The 20,659-nt window shown below is 37.2% G+C and overlaps 2 protein-coding genes across 4 annotated transcripts in view; both read left to right on the forward strand.

The window, feature by feature from the left end:
* The first annotated feature begins 12,305 nt into the window (after positions 1-12,305).
* LOC308706626 (uncharacterized protein) lies at positions 12,306-14,696 on the forward strand. The gene is made up of 4 exons (XM_081392383.1): positions 12,306-12,426; positions 13,166-13,247; positions 13,472-13,630; positions 14,392-14,696. The coding sequence occupies exons 1-4, from the start codon at positions 12,381-12,383 to the stop codon at positions 14,528-14,530; spliced, it is 426 nt and encodes a 141-aa protein (XP_081248509.1). The 5' UTR covers positions 12,306-12,380; the 3' UTR covers positions 14,531-14,696.
* Positions 14,697-15,921: 1,225 nt separating this feature from the next.
* The window catches only part of LOC308707022 (transient receptor potential cation channel subfamily M member 4-like), a 47,827-nt gene continuing 43,089 nt past the window's right edge, over positions 15,922-20,659 (forward strand). For all 3 annotated transcript variants that reach the window (XM_081393052.1, XM_081393053.1, XM_081393054.1), the window contains exons 1-4: positions 15,922-16,078; positions 16,916-16,977; positions 17,050-17,227; positions 19,398-19,578. In XM_081393052.1, coding sequence (XP_081249178.1) covers positions 16,022-16,078; positions 16,916-16,977; positions 17,050-17,227; positions 19,398-19,578 — 478 coding nt within the window. In that variant the 5' untranslated portion in view covers positions 15,922-16,021. The remainder of the gene's footprint in view (positions 16,079-16,915; positions 16,978-17,049; positions 17,228-19,397; positions 19,579-20,659) is intronic.

Below are 20,659 nucleotides of genomic sequence, written 5' to 3' on the forward strand. Positions count from 1 at the left end.
AAAATAAATGTGGATAGCATAACATATAGACCATTTGCTCGGGGAAGAACATTTGGTCTGGAATTCATACATAGAAATCCCTGAATTTGAGAACATTTTAAAGGTACACTATGTAACTTAATATCCCTCTAGTGTTTAAAAACAAAACTGCATGCAATTGTGGAAGAACAGTTTTGGTTGTGCTTCGGCTCGGCTTGACTGTGTGGATATGACCCTGCACCAAAGATAATGCTTTACAGTGAACTCTGTCTCTTAGAGAGCTACATATGGCAATTTATCTTTAAAATAAAATACCACATTCACCTGTTGAGTAATAAAAACGACACCTTAGTGCCGCTTTTACAACATTTCAAATCCCTCAGTTCTTGCCACCTCCACAAAGCCAAACCAATGTTGATTCTCACTTTAATACAAGCTCTGTTGCTTTCTCTTTTTGCCAGCAGACTCTCCTCTGTTCGGCGAGTTTTTAAAATGGGTGATCCGGGAGGTTCAAGATTTAGCCGGTCAACCATAGCCGTGTTTCCACCGCAGGAACTTTTATAGGGACTTTGGGGTGGTACTCGGTGTGTTTCGACCGCAGGACCGCATGATGTTCCGGGTAAATATTTCCCCCTCTGAAAGTCCCTGCTTGTGAGGTAGTACTTTTTCAAAGTTCAGGAGCTTTCAGGCGTGGGACTTGGGCGCTTAAAGGGTCATTTCACCCGTGGAGACATGAATGTGTATTGAAAGTGGGTCATTTATGTAGAAGAAATGTGAAATTATTTTTGAATTTGGAGCTTTCTAGACTGAGAAAAGCCAGAAAATGTATTTTTGGCTTATGTGGATGAAAGACAACAACTCCCAGAATGCACTTGCTTCGCTGCCCTACAAGGCCACTCCCAAGCCACGCCTACCGGTAAGACAGCGCAGTTGAAAACAAAAACATCAAGGCAAGGCTAGGCTACGAGTGAGTCTCCGTGACGAGTTTGCCCAAAATGTCCGGGATTCGGCTTTTGCGTTCTACAGTCGCCATTCATCATGTTTACTGTGGCGAGCAGGACGAGGCTGAGGGGCGCGGGAGAACGGCGCGAGGCCGGTGGCGTGATTACTGACGACCGACACCTGTGAGGCACTGTTCTCGTATCTCACACGGAGGAGCAGGTATTTTCTTAGCAATGGTAAAACACACATCAACCGATCACGCCACCGGCCTCGCGTCTTTCTTTCAACCGATCACGCCACCGGCCTCGCGTCTTTCTCCCGCGGCGCTAGCCTCGTCCTGCTCCCTGTATTACTGTGATTACTGATGAGCGCGCCTGTGAGATGCACCGGTCTCATGGGCTATCTCTCACGGAGGTGCGGGTATTTTCTTAGCAATGTTAAAATGCAAATCAACCGATCACTTGTTTAGCATTCATGTAAACATTACATTCAGATTCACCAATCAGGGTGAATTCAGTTAGATTGAAACAAAAGGTGAGCATGTAAACAATGGATGGCGACCGCAGAAAGCAAAAGCTGAATCCCGGACATTTTTGTCGATCTCGACGGCCGGACATGTCCGGGAAATAGAGTATGGTAACCCCTACTACTCAGCTTTCTACGTCCCTGTTTTCTGCAGGTTTCTGCCGTTGAAATCAAACGCATTCACACTGATCTGTGATAGGTCTGTTATAGCGCATTAGGTCCAACCCCCTATGGGCGGGTTTGAAAGGGTGGATCTAGTGCTTGTAGTCTTAACAGAAATCCCCCCCTCTTACACTTCCTCCTACAATGACGCAAAATGACGATTTTTGCGTCATTGTAGGAGGAAGTGTAAAGAGGTAAATACAGATTTCTCTCGTCTCGGGGGAAAATGAAAAAATGTTGCATGACCATTCAATAGTATGACTGGGTTTCTAACAATGCAAAGCTTAATGCAAATGGGTGAAGTGTCCCTTTAACATGCTGATTGGTTGAGTTCATGCCGCATTTTGATTGGTTGATTCCAAAGCATTTTATTTCAACTACCATCTGTTGCGATGTGTGCAGTAACAGTTGTTTGCAATTCGAATCAAAAATGGAGTTTAAAAAATACGACCGATGGACCGACGACGAGGTTCAGGCTTTATTAAGCTTAAATTCAGAGGATGAAATCCAGTGGGAACTTTAAAGTCGCGAGCAGTTCTACGTCACCGGACTATTTGCCTAATCTTCATGGTACTTTAGACTGAAACGCAGACAGCAACAGGACTGGGGAAAAAAAGTTCCTGGGACAAATTGTTCCAGGCAATTCCGGTGGAAACGCGGCTCATGTCAACCTTTCTCACTCGTTGTGACAACTAACCTCTGCCCAGCCACGCAACAAAAACCATCACTTATAATAGGCTTAACAGTGAATCAGGGTTAGACAAAAACATGTTAACCCATTTAATCCCACCGGTCACAATAGTGACCGTAAAAAAGTGTTTCATTTCTAAGGCTATAAAAATGTTACTAAATGATCTATCAATGCATTTCCAGCAGATATTGAAATAATAAAGGGTCTCAATGAAATATGTGCAGTTTCGCATGTTTACTGTAAATTGTCACATGACCAGAGCTGTTTATTTCCTGTTTGCGCCAAGAGAAGAGGATGCCAGCAAGAAAGCTCCCAAAGAAAAGGGTGCTAAAGTATGTTAACATAAAGATAGGACATAGATTTTTGGTACATATCATGTTTAAGGTGTCTAGTATTGATATATGCATTTGCAATTACTCAACTTTGTTTAATGTGTTTATAGAACTCACAAACATGTCAACGGCAACAATAGTGACCGGTGGGATAACCCATTGTATCTACATACTAATACACATAGGCTAACTGTTCTACCTTACTATCTACCTAATTTTACACACACACAGACACACACACACACACACACACACACACACACACACACGGTCACGTCTCTTCTGATGTCTGATCTCCACACACACACACACAGACACAGACACAGACACAGACACACACACACACACACACACACACACACACACACACACAGACACACACACAGACACACACACACACACGGTCTCGTCTCCTCTGATGTCTGATCTTCACACACACACAGACACACACACACACACACACACACACACACACACACACACACACACACACACACACACACACACACACACACACACACACACACACACACACACACACATACATACACACATACACACATACACAAAAACACACACACACACACACACACACACACACACACACACACACACACACACACACACACGGTCACGTCTTCTCTGATGTCTGATTTCCACACACACACAGACACACACAGAGAAACACACACAGAAACACACACACACGCAAACACACATACACAAACACACACACACACACACACACACACACACACACACACACACACACACACACACACACACACACACACACACACACACACACACACACACACACACACACACACACACACTCACACATGGTCACGTCTCCTCTGATGTCTGATCTCCACACACACACCCACCCACACACACACAGATACACAAAAACACACACACAAAAACACACACAAACACACTGCACAGGTCAAATAGACCTATATTAAATCAATACAATGGTTGATACCACACAGTTTCCCACCGGTCACAATTGTGACCGATCATAAAACACACTTTTTCACACACTTTTCCATGAAAATTTCAAAAAATTATTATTGATTGTTTCAAAGGGATACTAATGACACATGATTTGGATATTTTTGTGTCTGGGAAAAATTTGGGATTAAATGGGAAGAAGGACTGATGATGTATTGACTCATTGTTTAAATTTTGTTAACATAGTATACCTTTTTAAGACATTGCTTGGGAGCTACTGGCTTTTTTTTTCTTATTTAAATATATAAAGAGACCTAATTGTTCTTTCCTGTGAGTGTGTATGTGTAATTGCACTCAAATATCCCTTACTTTTTTTCTGTCCCGCTGCTCCAAATCATAGAAAAAGCACTGTGCATACTAGGAGCAAGAGAGAGAGAGAGAGAGAGAGAGAGAGAGAGAGAGAGAGAGAGAGAGAGAGAGAGAGAGAGAGAGAGAGAGAGAGAGAGAGAGAGAGAGAGCAATTAGAAAAGAGCAATTACATAAAATGTGAGCTTTGAGAGCACAACTTGTGCAAAGTAGATTGTTTTATAATGACATGTATTGTCAGTGCAAATGTTATTAATACAGTGGCTTTGGAGCTACTGGACTGAACATAATCACTGTTCATTGTCAGTACCTCTCGATTAAATTGCTGTAGTTCTGCCTTGAGTCCTTTCTGATCGCCCTCTCTGATAAACTCAATAATCCTCTCCACATTCATCGCTGCAAGATAAACACAAATGCACACACGTGCACAAACATTAAAACATTCTCCAAAAAAGGCGAGGTACAGAAAACTGAGACCACATGAAGAATATGTGATTTAAACAAGAAAATAAACACAATTTTAGGGGGTTGAAAAATCGAAAACAAAGAAATGTTGAAAGTGAAATGTAAAATGAATAAGAAATATTGGTTATTTGGTAACACTTTATTTTACAGTGTCCTTATTCCACGTTACATGTAGTTACTGAAGTAATAACTATAAATTATGCATAATTACATGCAACTAACCCTATTCCTAACCCTGGAGAAAGTACATGTAGTAAATTACTATTACTAAGTACTTAAATGTATAATTACACTGTAACACAGACACCTTCAAATAAAGGGTTACACTTTATTTTAAGGTGTCATTGTTACAGTGTAATTATACATTTAAGTACTTAGTAATAAGAAACTACATGTACTTTCTCCAGGGTTAGGTTAGGATTAGGATTGGGCTGAGGGTTAGTTGCATGTAATTATGCATAATTGTAATTACTATGTAGCATATGTAACAAGGACACTGTAAAATAAAGTGTTACCCTTTATTTTAAGGTGTCATTGTTACAGTGTAATTATACATTTAAGTACTAAGTTATATTAATTAATATAGGGTATATAGGGTATAATAAAGAGTATAATATAAGGTAGGGTAGGATTAGGTTTAGGGTTAGTTGCATGTAATTATGCATAATTTACTGTTATTAAGTACTTGTAACATTTGTAACAAAAGTACTGTAAAATAAAGTGTAACCAAATAAAGTGTAACCTTTTATTTTAAGTTGCCCTTGTTACGGTGTATTTATACAAATAAGTACTGAGTACAGTAATAAGTAATAAGTACATACGTACTATATAATTAGGGATAGGGTTTGGTTTAGTGTTAGCTGCTTACATGTAAGATGTGTAACAGACACTGTAAAATAAAGTGTTACTGAAATATTTGCTATTTCACTAATCAGAATTAATAAATGTAGCCTAATCAATCTGTTATTAAAGCAAAGAGGGGGGACAACCAGAAGCTAAAACATTTAACGTTTTCAATTCAACTTTTGATTCAAATAGTTACAATGATAATATAACTTGTAATAAAACAATACTAAATGCAATATAAAATGAGAAGAAAAAAAATACTGTATAAGCATTTCCACGAGTGGCACTTAAACGTTTGGCTGACTGAACTTACTGAAACAAATACTACTGTTCAAATTTCTAAAGGCATTAATATGATATTTTCATACCAAAACACAAATATAAGCCTGTATATAAGTCAATTTCAGATTTCTATCCTCTCCAACTAAAACAAGTGTCTTCTTCATCCTCTCACCTGTGAGTGTGTCTTCACCTGAGTACGCCATGCTGGATCCAATGTGCTGGATCTTAAATTTCTATTGGATTTGAATCACTTGCTATTAAACTACAAGTCGTTCTCTTTACCTCCAGGCTTTTTATCCACTTCTCTCTCAGTCTTTTTCACTCTATGTTTCCTCTGCCTTTTTCCCTGCCCCCTTTTCTCTGTAATCCTGCATTGCATTAGTTATGCTCTAATCCTTTAATGTCTTTCCACTTCATCTCGATTCACTCGCCCTATAAATAACCTCACAGGAGAGCCAGTCAATGGTGCAGTGGCATACAGTAACCACAAGGTGGCAGTTCAGTTGATGACAGTGACATGACGACCAGCGACTGTTCCAAGCCACACATTTAACATCTATGTCATTAAAGGTAGGCTACCTTTAATGATATACTGTATGTAGATGTTAAATGTGTGCCTTGGAACAGGTAGAGAGGCAATTTGTTTTATAAACACTTTTTTTATACTGGTTGAAACTCTCTTCACATCCTGATATCAATCAATACTAGAGGTGGTCTAAATATTAAAACATGTCCATAGTATCTACTGTGGAAGTCTCCACAGTATGATACGATGCAATGATACGATGTCCTAGCCTGGCTCCGCCCTCCTACGTACTTCCGCTCAATTTTCATTTTCCTTCAGTACTTCGCCTGGGTTTGCGGTATATTCTTGGGTTTTTTCTGGCCAATTTTATGGCGGTCCAATCAGTGAACAGAGGGAGTGGCTGAAAACGATGGCGTTGAGGTGCGCTAGTTTGAGTTGTAGACATACGTCATGACCAAATGTTAGCGATTGGTTATGGCAGATCCAGAGTGGCTCTGGGCAGATCCAATAGTTTTAAACTTCAACAGAGCACCCGCCTTCAAGGAAGTTAACGCTTGTCAGTGGAGAGTGGCCAGACTCTCTGTACAAATGAAATGTACGAGTGTCTGGTAGGACCAGGCTAATGATGTCCTACTTACCTGTCAACCTTTCCTTACCTTTCCTTAATGGCGTGTGCACACCCAAAAGCAAAGCGAATACTACTCGCTCTAGATTACGCGCGGGATTACTTGGATCGTGCGAAGAGTGTTTTCACGCACATCAACAACAACAACATTTCTTTCTGCCATTTTTTCCATCATCAACCATTTTGGAGATAACTACTATTGCTGCTCTGTACCTGTTGTGGAAGGCCAGTGCTAACCCGCGGCAATCGCGTTGCCCAATTCACGTCATTCATGTCGCAAATTTGCATCTGTTTGTGTATTTGCATTGACTTTGTATGTAATCTAATTGCGGAAATAATTCAATTTGCTTTTGTTGTGCAGACACCATAAGGCTATGCAGGGATGTACACAGACAGCCACTGAGCACCAAAAACAAACGGCAGTCGCCTAAACGAACTAAAACAACAAGCTGCATTCATGCCATGTAGTAACCGCAATTACGAGATGGCAACCCGTGACGTTCTTCACGTCCTCAGACACGGATTTATGCGTTATGTCATGTAAGATATTAATGTTGATATTGTCGTAATGTTATGTGGTTTAAGACATGAGGTAATTTAACAGTCTCTCGTAATGCTTTGCAGAATCTGCTGTGTCAGGTGAATCATGTGTTTTGGAGGAGGCGTGGCTTTGGAGAATCTCTGAAGGGAGGGTGGGAGCTCATGCTTTCAAAGCTAACTTACTATTTGCTAGCCTCTCCGCAATTGCCTACCCTACCTTTAATCTTCAAAAGATTAATAAACGTAAGATAATATATTGTAAACAGACAAAGATGCTTTGTTAATTTTTAATTTAAAATTTTAAAATAGTCACCATGAAATCAAAATGGACAATTCTTTATTTTTTTATTTATATTGCAGTATACATTATAAATTGTTGTCCATGTACATCATCTCTTAATATTTAATCAAAATAACTTCTCCCTCTTGCAGTGACATCTCTTCTCTTCTCTGATGACGTGTTTACTGGCGTGAGGGCGGGACAACCTGTCACTCACATGAGATTGACCAATAGGAAACCACAACAATCCAACTAATTCCTGATGAACAATTTTAAGACCTGTCTTACATTTTGTTCATTGTTCATGTTCTTATTCGTCACAACAGGGATGAAAAGATATGTTCAGACCTAAGGGAGTGATGTATGGTAGTCAAGATCATATATTTTTTCTCAATGTTCATAGCTATTTTCTATCATTTTTTAATCATATAAAAAACAAATAAATGAACATTTAATATGTAAGAGGGGCTGTCTTTTTTTATATATATATATTTATTGAAGTTTGTCCCTAAAAACATTTAACCATAGATTTAGCTTTTCCCACGCCATAGTTTAAATTTAATTTTGATGAATTAAAATAAACAATCATTTACCCTGTAAGATACAATCCACTGGATGAAAAATCCACTGGATGTAAAATGTATTTTGAAAGGGTTAATCCTCAATCAGGGTTGTATTTTTTAAGGTTTGTCTCCTTTCCAAACCTTAAAGGAGGGGGGGGGGGGTGCCAACTTTATCTTGATAAAGTACATGTTTCAGTACATAATACAACATAATGAATCATCTAATGTACTTCTGCCACTAGATTAGAGGGCCAAATTGTGTTTGCAATTCTGAATTTCAATATGATAATGAGTTAAAGTACATTTTACTTAATTTATATACTACAGGCATATTGTCACGGTTTGGGTTTTGTTTTCTTGTTCTTGTTCTTGTCATTGTCATGTTTCATGTGATTCCCTGTTTGTCATGTGATCCTGTCATGTGTCTGTCATTGTCATGTTTGCCCTGTGTCTTTGTCGAGTATTGTATGAATGTTTCAAGTTATGAATGGTTCTTGTCCAGGTTCTTGTTCTTGTTCTTGTTTTGAGTTACCAGTTTCCAGCCTTTGTTTTATGTTTGATAATTAAAGTTACATTTGGGTTCTCTACATCTCGCCTCCAGTGGATTTCGTTACACATATATTACATTTAGCCCATACGGTCCATATGGAAATGTATTATGACGTGGATGTGTGTGTGGGAGTGTGAATGGACATTTTAGTAAGTGAAGTGTGTGTGAATCTGTCATGTAACTTAGTCAATGTGTTTCCTGACAGGATACATGTTAGTGCCCGGTGGCCAGGACAAAAAAATGACACACAAACACTCATACATACAGTACACACACTCACTGCACCTTGTGCCACTGATTGGCAATCAACAACAGGATGTGCCTGTTAAAGATATGAGAATGTTTGAAATGATATACACTGCAATTCATATGAGAATAAACCCCCTTCACCTTTCCCTATCTGCACAAAGTGACGTACACAGACATAAATCACGGTAAGTGCTCGAACAACAGCTCCTCTTCTACTCCAAGTGTTACACAAATCCTGCATCCACACCTGCCATTTACATCCTGTTGACAAGCTCTTTCATAGCAAAAAAAGCGATTGTGTCTTGGAGAGAGAGTAAAGATGAATAAAGGTGAATCTGATTAAAAGTCACAAACATCTGTTAATTGTTACCGTGACCTACTTCAAATATTACAAAATAAAATATCAAGCATCTTATGTTTTTCTCATTTTATTTTTATGAGATTAATTCTAAAGTCAGTGACTTAAATAAATAATAAATATGATTTTAAGCTTCCTAAGTGATGTTTAAGATGTCTGTGTCATAGAATTGTTCGCACAAAAATCTCCATGACCCTTTGAGTAGTAAATTCTGCTTATTTTTTAATAAGTCTCATAGGAATCACAGCTATAATTATGCCTGGTTGTTGGTTAATGGCTGGCCTGACTACAACTGACACAGGCAGATAATAAAAAAAATATCAACAGTTAACATCAAAATATCTGATTATTATTATTATTATTATTTTTTGGCAACATGTAGACAGCAGTTAGACCAATCAAGTGTCAAATGAAATGCAAAGTATGATTTAACATATTTTTCTTCTATCAGGCCTACATTTATGAGAAGAGTAGGTATCATTTAAATATTCATGAACTGAAATTTGAGAAAAAAAAAACAAAAAACATATTTGGAAGGACATTTGTGTCTCGTTGGATGCCAGTCTTATTTTAGTATTATTTATAGCCTATATACTAAAGTACCCTATTAGTATTTATCAATATTTTGAATTATAATTTAGTTTTATATTTTCAGATTTACTTTTAATTTTAGTTTAAGTTTTAGTAATTTGTTTGTGCTTTTGTCATTTGTATTATTTTTTTGTAAATATTTGTAGCTTTCATTTTTTTAATTTTAGTAATTAGCAGTGTTGGGGTGGGGTGGGGTGGGGGGGGTAACATATTACAAGTAACATGAGTTACATAATCAGATTGCGTTTTCAAGTAACTAGTAACATAACATAACTTTTACATTTTTAAAAAAGTTACTTTTTCAAATAAGTAACAAAAGTTACTTTGTTTTCCCATGTATTGACTGACAGCTGCTGTCCTCATGTTGAGAGAAATCAGGAGTGAGTGCAGAGGCGTTGTGTTCGCTGAGTGTTCCTCAAAATGAATGAAATCAGCGAATGCTAACTCAGAATATTACACCTTAATGTTAAATAACACAAATGTACTTTATGTATTTAATCTCACTTTATTAACCAATGTCTTTGCTGCTGATCTTTGATGATCCAGTTGGGCCATACAAGGAAGCAAAAAATGACTTTAGATAAACATCACTTTTGCGTTTCATGTTTTTGTTTTTATTGCTGAAGTAAGAGTGTTGAACTTTCATCGCCTGCGTTTTATTCTTCTGCGATCCAGAATGGGCAGCACAGCCGAAAGGTTTGTTTGAGCTGCACCCTCTACTGTACAAGCGTGAATTTACATTTCCTTCCGCATTAGGCTTATTCATTTTACTTTTGGTGTGAAAGGGCCTTTACTTTTGGAAAAAAATTATGTCAAGTTAAGTCAAGTCACCTTTATTCTTATAACACTTTATACAATACATATTGTTTCAAAGCAAAGTTTACAGTTATTAAAAAACAAGCAAGCAAGCTCAGCCCAGCTGAAAAAAAGTTACGCAAAATAACATAACACATTACTTTTCATTAAAAGTAACCAAGTAGTGCAGTTAGTTACTTTTTTAGGGAGTAACACGTTACTTTTAAAAGTAACTTTCCCCAACTTCAACTTATTTTAGTGACAGTGGTTGCTAAGGCAACATTTCTAATTTTCAAGTTCTTTAAAATTTAAGTTTTTCATCTAATACTTTGGTTTTATCTCATTTTAATTTAAATGACTGAAATATTTTCCTAGTTTTAGTTTTAGTAAAGAATAACAACACTGTTTGGATTTTGAGTTTTAAATGTCTTGCAAGTTTTTTGAGAATAAACTGAAATTAATAAAAGATGTTTTCTTTAACATGATTATAATTAAATGAGATAGAGGTCTTACATTTCTTGGCTTGCATGGTATGAATTATCAAACAGCATTTGAGTTTGTTTTAACCACAGACCACTACATTTAATTGTAGGCTGCAAAAATGAATAAGAGGGACAGAGCACATTTGGCCTCTAGTAGGTCCACACTAAAAAAAATCATTAAAATTCCACAGCCTGTTGCATATACATGTTACGGTTACAAGAAAACAGCAGGAAAAGTAAATGTGAGCTAAAGTAATTATGTACACTGAGTCAGGTGAATTATGGCTTTCTGTCCTTTATCTAACAAGTAATCACTATATGATACATGTTTGTATATGACATAAACATAAATATTTGCATGTGGCACTTGGTTAAAAAAAAACTTGAGGTATCCCAGCAGCTACTCCGACTGGGAAAACAACTCCAGATGTCCAAAGCAGGAAAAGTGCACAATAGAGTCTATAGGGAAACAGAGAACAAGCAAGAACAAGAGGGGAGGGGAGGGGGGAGGGGGGGGGGGCTAGGTTGTCAAGAAAAGAGGATGAGAATAGGGGAAAGGCTTGTGAATGAACAGTCATCTCCTTTATATAGCTCAATTCAAATGACGCTTCAAAATTCCTGAAAGTTCCTGAATAACTGAAAAGATTTTATTTGGAGACTGTTAAGAGTGCAACCTCATGTCAAAAAAAAAAAAAAAAACTCGCTTGGAAACACCGATGGGACTTTTGAGAGAACAGGAGAGGATCTGAAGTGCCAGGGGCATGAAGAAGAAAAACAAGAAAGACATGGAAAAAAGAGTGACTCAAGTTAGGGGAACAAAACGACAGGAAAAGTGGAGCGATAAAGGAAAGCTGTGTGAGAGGAGGGGCTATTTTAAGAGATGGCTTTCCGGCAGGTGAGAGAGCTGAAAAAAAAAAAAAAACCTTTCAGGAACAAGCAGCCAGTTGAGATGTAAAGAGGTGGTGAGTCATAAGAAGAGGAGAAAGTATGCGTCAGGCTTACAGAAAGAAACATAAAATATATATTATCATTTAGATGTTACATCTGTACCAGTTTAAACAGAAATGGAGACTTGAAAGGTACAAATATATTATAATCCACTACAATTAGCAGTGAGGACACACCCCCTTGTGTAGCTCCACCCCCTTCCCACTGAAATATAAATCCAGAGGAGGCAGAAGAAACTCTAGAACTTACATGCTTTTCTCATAGACAAAGACCAAGTGGATCATATTCCGTTTTCCTCAACAGTGTGACACTGTTTCTAGGGACTGATGGTCAGGACAAAAAGTCTTCTCAAGTGTCTCCATTCCATGCAAGGTGAGTTCCTAAAGAGATAAAAAAAAGGTAATTACATAGGTGCATTTCATTGAGAACAGAGTGACGAGGCATATTATCTGTCACTTACTTAAAAAAGTAGTAAACCTGTTGCCTTAAAATTACCCAGTAAATAAACTTAATGCTTAATTTAAAAAAATAAGTTATGTGAACTTGACAATTCCACAGTACTTCATTTTTTCAATTAAGCATGAAGTTTATTTACTTAATCATTTTAAGGCAACAGGTTTACTGCATTTTTTTAAGTAATGTCAATTGATCACTTTTATTTTAAGGTGTCTGTGTTACATTGTAACTATATATTTAAGTAGCCTACTGAGTAATAGTAATTAACAACATGTGAAGAGTTTTGAAGTGCCATCTGAAATGTTCATCTAGAATGATCATTTTTATCAAGCTCATATATTTAAGTTTCACTTAAATGGCAATGAAAATGACCTATTAATTGTCATTTAAGGGAAATTACTGAACTTAAATATACAAGCTTGATAAAAATGATCATTCTAGAAGAAAATTTCAGATGGCACTTAGAGGCTTTTGCATCTGAACTCTTCATGTACTTACTATTGGGTTATAGGAATAGGGTTTGGTTTAGGTTTAGTTGTATGCAATTAAGCATACATTTACTGTTATTATTATTATGGTAAGTGCATGATACTAAAATAAATAACACTTATTTATTGATTGGTTGATTGATTGTGTGTAATTTGCATCCCTACAGGTCATACCATTATGGAAGTGGCTGTTTTGCTGTTGCTGACTATACCGACGAACACAGCCACACAAGTGAGACAGACACGGAGGTATGTGCATTTACACACACATGTTGGGTTTCCATGTTTTGTGGGGACTTGATTTTAAACTGTACAATCTTCATATTCAATACCCTTCCATAAACCTGTTTTCCTAATGGAGACCAAAACGTGTCCCCACAAGGAAAAGGATTTCTGGTATTCCCATCCTCGTAGGGACATTTTGACCACGTGCACGTGCTACATAATCTCACACAGTATTTTCACATGTACAGGACACAGACAGAAAGCCTCTCACTAGTGAAGGGCATACAGAGGTCAAGGGTCGTCACTGACAGAGAGACTCCATCAGTGGAGACCAAAACCACCAGCAAACCCGATCCAGACGCAGCCTCTTTTCTGATTCTACAAACCGTCCCTCAAAAAGCCAGAGAGTAAGTGAATCACTGTCCAGAGCTCAACATTTATCAAAGAATATATACTTCAAACGTTAAAAAAGTCTCTTATGCTCACTAAGGCTGCATTTATTTGATCAAAAAAAAAAAATCAAAAAAAAAAAATCAGTAAAACAGTGATTTTGTGAAATATTCTTTTACAATTTGAAATAATTGTTTTCTATTTAACATATTTTAAAATGTACTTTATTCCAAATATTTTAGAATTCTTTGAACATGATGAATAGAAGGGTAATAAGAACAGCATTTATTTTTTAAAAAAAGAAACATTTTCAACTTTATAAATGTAGCCTATTTACTATCACTTTTGATCAATTTAATGCACCCTTTCTGAAAAGATGTACTTATTATTATTTTTTTAACAGTAGAGTATAAATATTATATGCAAGAATATAAACATTTATATTTTTGTTTTCCTTGTCTGCTGCTTGGGGTTAAAGTTAACAACAAATATTAACAAAAACAAAAAGTGTGCCTCATATCAAATATCGGTAGATTAAGGTTTCATTCATTAATAGTTAATGTATTAACTAACATGAACTAACAATGAGCAATACATTTGGTACAGTATGTATTAATCTTTGTTAATGTTGGTTAATAAAAATTCTTTGTTTGTTCATGCTAGTTCACAGTGTATTAACTAATGTTAACAAGTACAACCTTTGACTTGAATAATGCATTAGTAAATCTTAAATCATAGATCAGTATAAATGGATTGACATTTGTCTTCTCTCTCTCAGAAAGCGCGCAGCTCAGAGAGGCTGTCAGCTTGGAACATGTCAGGTACACAACCTGGCCAACAAGTTATACCGAATGGGTCAGAGCAATGGAAAGGACGAATCCAAAAAGGCCAACGACCCAACAGGATACGGACGCTGAGACTAAACATCCCAGACGAGCTTCTGCTCATTCATCAAAGGACAGAATGTGTTTGACTGGTACTGCTCAGGATATTGCTGATATGAAAAAGAGTTCAAATAAGAGAACTATTCTATATTATATTAACTAATTTACTAAGATATTGCATGTCTTTGATAGACTTTGTTTAGGCTGCTCTTATTATATAAAAGTTGTATGAATTCTATTTAAAATTTGTATATAAAGGTGACAAAAGTATAATTAATAAAAAACGTAACAACTTTATGGTTTGTAATTTGTGTTGTCCAACATGGTAGCTTCCTTTGGCATATTCATTTTGCTCTTGTGAATATGAAGGGTACAATGGGGCTTTTAAATGAATTGAACTTAAGTACCAAAATATCTGATGAATAAAAAATAAAAAATAATATATATATATATATATTAAATATTTTGATATTCAGTGTAAAGAAATACATGTTTTGATTGTCAAATATATTGGCACTCAAAATGTTTGGCATAACTGAATAAACAATAAAAAATAAATAATACAATATTTTATTATTATTATTATTAATTATTTATTATTAATCTTATAAAAATATGTGATGAGGGGCATCTTTTACCTTACATTTATAGTAAAATGTCTTTCAGCATTGAGGAAAGTTAATTTAATGTAACCTGCTTAATTGTAATTTAATATTTAATGTGCAATATTTAATTTAATGTAATTTGTAATTTAATATCTAAAATGCTGTTTTGATCTCTCTCTCTTTCTCTCTCTCTCTCTGTGTGTATATATATATATATATATATATATATATATATATAGGCTATTTAAACACACACACACACACACACACACACACACACACACACACACACACACACACACACACACACACACACATATATATATGAAAATAATAAAACATGATTTTTATGAAATAAATAAATAACATTTCTCAAAATTTTACATATTTATAAAAGAAAAACAAGATTGCCACCAAGTCAAATGGCATTTTTTAGTTCCATTGTACATCAGGTAAATTAGGACACTTTTTTGGCACTGAGATAACTCAAATATTCTAAATGTTCCAATTATCTTCAATTATCCCTAACATAATAAGCAAATATAACAACTATAACCTGCCATTTTGATTAGACAAATCCTTTGTGTAGCGAACAAACCGGATTTTGATTCAAGCATAAATGAGCATTATGTCTCATCTCACAGGTAGCCTACTGTCTCGTTTTTAACACACACACACACACACACACACGCACGCACGCACGCACGCACGCACACTCACTCACTTCCACCATCTCCTGTGTAGCCACACCCTGCGCGAGCGCTGGTTCCACCTGTTTTCACAGGTAACTAACCCGACAGTCTCGAGCAATCCCGGACTTCCTCTCATCGAATGGAGATTACGAGCTTCTGCAGAGCGCTTTGAAGTGAAACTTACTACAAACTAACTGCGACTTTGTAAAGTCCATAAACAAACCAAGATGAATGAAAGGGACATTGAACAAGGTGGAGTCGCCGTGATGCCGAAAACAGATCTGGTAGGTCTGTCAGAAAGTTGATTACAGCGTCTAAGGCAACTACAGAAGCGTTTTCTTGCATTTGGTTTTGTATCGTCGTTACAAACCCGCGTTTGCTGTTTGCTTGTCATATATTATGTTCTTAAAGATTCAGTATTTTAAAGCATTCGGTGTCGTTAAGTTTCAGTGTTGGCTATGGGCAGCAGCAGGACTTCAGGGAGTTCCTCAAAACAACAACATACCATGGGTTAAAACAACAAGACTGTGCATGTGTGGTTGTCATGTGCGTCTTTTGTCATATGGCCTCACTTTACTAACTGCAGTGTTAATTTATTACAGTGCAGTTACATTTATTGTGTTTTTTAAAGGAACAACAAGTATTTTATGGAAGTTAGTCTGATTTACAGTCACCCTGTAGCAACCTGAGGTTAATCTAAATGATCATTAAATCAACATTATCATTTCAATCAAAGTTGCATTCGGGGAAACTAAACACAAAACCCAGCTCATATGATCTAAATCAGTGATGAAGCACCTTAATGGCTAAACTGGTCTTGCTTTCCTGATGAAAGGGATGGGTGGGGATCTAATGACGAGTTAAAGTGAGCTGTTTACCTTAGCTTTGTGATTTTTCTCATTCTGACCTTCCTTGCGCAAAACCATTAGATAAGATAAAGTGTTACAAGCTTTGAAATTGCACTCAGTATTTTTCCCTCGATAGATCACATGATCAGCTTAATATACTAGCTTGATATTGCTAACTTAGTGACTGTCACCGTAAGTCCAAAACCACTGTTGTACTAGCTATCATGTTTTTAGTGCATTCATTAAATTTTTTTTTTTTTTTTTTGATTTTAGAGCTGGATTCCAAATTTATTTAAAAAGAGAGTGTGTACAACATTTGTGGAGGACTCTTTCAGGTAAGATGTCTGACTTGGTGAGTTTTCAGTATGTCTTGTTAGATTCCCTCTGATCCATCTGTTGTTTTGTAGCAATGGTGGTCTGTGTCAGTGTGGGTCCACGCGAGACACACACCCCTCAGCGGCCCTGGGCGATAACTTCAGCACAGCCATGGTCAGTCACTGGGACAGCACACAGCACTCCTCCGAACACCCCACAGACGCCTATGGAGAGCTGGAGTTTGCTGGGGCTGGCAAGAGACACAGCTATGTAAGTATCTCTCCATTGTGGATGGGCTGTATTATGAGCTGTATTAAAGGGATAGTTCACCCAAAAATGAAAATTCTGTCATCATTTACTCACCCTCAAGTTGTTTCAAACCTGTATGAATTTCCTTTTTCTGCTGAACACAAAAGAAGATATTTTGAAAAATGTCGGTAACCAAACATTGACTTCCATAGTAGAAAAAAAATGCTATGGAAGTCAATGGGGTCCATCAACTGTTTGGTTACCGACATTTTTCAAAATATCTTCTTTTGTGTTAAAGGTGGTATCAGCGATTTCAGGCCCAAACATAAATGATCACATTCATCTAATATTTCGCTAGCTGCACGCCCCATAAGCATGCTGTCAAAAAAACGCGTCTCTCTAGGTAGCCTAGGCTCTGAGATCTGCACACAAAAACAGTTGGTATCAACATCACTCAAAACCAAAATAAATAGTGTTCCAACCAATCATCGACAGGGGCGGGTGTTGTGAGGTTTTGCGCTCGTGCACGGCTGCCTATGACGGCTGCACGCGAAAACCTCACAACACCCGCCCCTGTCGGTGATTGGTTGGAACACTATTTGTTTGGGTTTTGATTGTTTGGCCAAACAGACTGAAAACAGCTGTTTTTGTGTGCAGATCTCAGAGCCTAGGCTACCTAGAGAGATGCGGTTTTTTGACAGCATGCTTATGGGGCGTGCAGCTAGCGAAATATTAGATGAATGTGATCATTTATGTTTGGGCCTGAAATCGCTGATACCACCTTTAAGCAGAAAAAAGAAATTCATACAGGTTTGAAACAACTTGAGGATCAACTTGGATCACATGGAAAATAGAGATTATAGAGAATACACTTTGGTAAACAAGCTAACCAACTTTCCAGTAGTGTCTGGCTCAGACTTGCACGCTAAGTCACCTGCGCTTCCTCTGCAAGTGATGTCTACAAACTACATCATAACTTGCATAAATCATTTTCACTTATTTTTTTTCAATTGCTAACAAGCTTTGGTCAATAATGAAGCCACATTTTCACAACTATTCTTCACACATTCAGTGAAACAGAAGTCTTTGCAAACCAAACTGTGAATAATTTTTCATTGCTTTCGCACGAAATGCATTCAATGACCACATTTCCTAAAATCCTTGAACACTTTTGTCAAACACTATTTATTCTCAGCACATTTTTGAAAGCTAACACACTGCTTTCAAAACTGATATAAGCACATTCAAATCAGAATGATGGCAAACTCTGTGCATTTTTACTGGAATTATACTAAAATATAAAATCTTTGCAGAATATTTACAATGAAATTAAATAATAATTAATACAAACACAACTAATTGCAATTTCATCTGAAAGCCAACCCAGGTGTCCTATTTTTGGTCTCTATTACAGTAGTATTTTTTTTTTTCAGTCATCTTTTGGTAAATGGTGATGCTTCAGAATGATTTTGTTTGGAAACATGGATCAAGGAAGACACATTAGTGAGGAAAGAAGAGTAGCCCATCCATCCATCCTTCCATTAATCCATCCAAAGCACTTATGTGTACTGTAGGGTCGTGGGGAGACTGGAGTCTTTCCCATCATCTCGGGTCGTAGGCAGGAAAACATCCTGGACAGATGGCTGGTCCATCACAGGAACGACACACACACACACACACACACACACACACACACACACACACACACACACACACACACACACACACACACACACTCACACTCACACTCACACTCACACTCACACTCACACTCACACTCACACTCATATTCACATTCATATTCACACTCACACCTACAGGCAAACTTACAGTCTCCAATTCACCTGTCCTGTATATCTTTGGATTTTGGGGGAAACCAACGTCAACACAGAGAGAACATACAAACTCCACACAGAAATAATTGTCACACATAGTTGTAGATGCAAACGATGACGAAGAAGATTATGTTAAAAGTGTTTAATTGGTTGCGTGGCGTCTGTGAGGTGTGGCTGGACAAGGCTCCTGTTATCCTCTGGTTTCCCGACTGTGAACACGGATCCATTCGTCCACAGCGCAAAGTTGATGTAACTTTCAAGGGTCCAGCAGGGATTGCTGCTGCTGCTTCATTCAAAATCATTTTCATGTAAATGTACCCTAAATTTTGATCTCAATCCCCTTCTCTTTATTCCAGTTTTTGCGTCTCTCCAGCACCACTGATTCTTCCAGGGTCTTCAATATCATGAGGGAGCATTGGAAACTGCCGCAGCCCAACCTGGTGGTGTCAGTGGTTGGTGGTGAGAAAAAGTCAGAGGTCAAGACCTGGGTGCGAGAGGTGCTGAGGCATGGGCTGGTTAAAGCTGCACAGAGTACAGGTATCGTCTTCTCTCCACACTTAATATTATTCATATGTTTTCCTTTTTTTCTTACATTTCCATGCTATACAAAGGTTTGCATTATGCTACTTTCACAACGGTGTTAAAGTTGTGATATCGGAGTAGAAGTTTTGATTTACTGCCAGACTGATTTGTGAAAAGGTTTGCCTTGCGACTCTTTGTTCGCTCAAACTTCAACTCTGCCGTCTATTGTAAACTGACTAGATACAAGAAGTATAAATATGAATCATACATTCATGTCTAGAGTAACTGCAAGTCATTAAAGACCCAAAAATTCCTGCAGGACTATTTATTTCATCAACCTGGTGTATGTCTGGAAAGTCGGCCAGCAAGTTCTTCTCTGTGTGTATATATAAAAAAAAAAAATACTTTTCACAAAAAAAAAAAATGCACAAAGCAATTTAATGGAAATATTGTCATGGGATTGCAGAGAGATGAACCCAATCGCAGACGGTATGCAATACACACAGATTTATTAAGACAAAACAGGTAAAAAAACAAAACCCACGAGGGGGCAAAACAAGACAGGGATGACTAACTAGACTAGACTAAGACTGACAGAAAACAGAACAATAAACTAACAGCTAAGACAGGATCAAATACTTCACAAGACTTCTCAACAGGTTACTCACAAATGATTCGACATAAAGATTGGCAATGAACCGGCACAGGACAGCAAACACAAGGGGATTAAATAGGGAGCAAACTAATCAGGAACAGGTGACACAGGTAAAGCAATAATCTAATGATAACGAGATGAGATAACAGGGGGGCGGGGTTACATGACGAGACAACGCAAGCACATGGCCCAAACAAATGGCCATGTGCTTGTACACAAAACATGGGTCTGTCATGATCCTGCCTCAAAACAAGAAAGATCTAGGACATGCAGGCAGAATCATGACAAATATAATAATAATAATAATAATAATAATAATAATAGTAATTATTATAAATAACTAAATATTACATAATTCATATTTTTAGAATGTTTGGGTCTGTGACAGGTAAAACAAAATTTGTTTTACAAAACAAAGTTTATAAAAACAATAAAATAGAA

This window comes from Scardinius erythrophthalmus (genome assembly GCF_964197995.2).
Source record: "Scardinius erythrophthalmus genome assembly, chromosome: 18".
Taxonomy (NCBI): Eukaryota; Metazoa; Chordata; class Actinopteri; order Cypriniformes; family Leuciscidae; genus Scardinius; species Scardinius erythrophthalmus.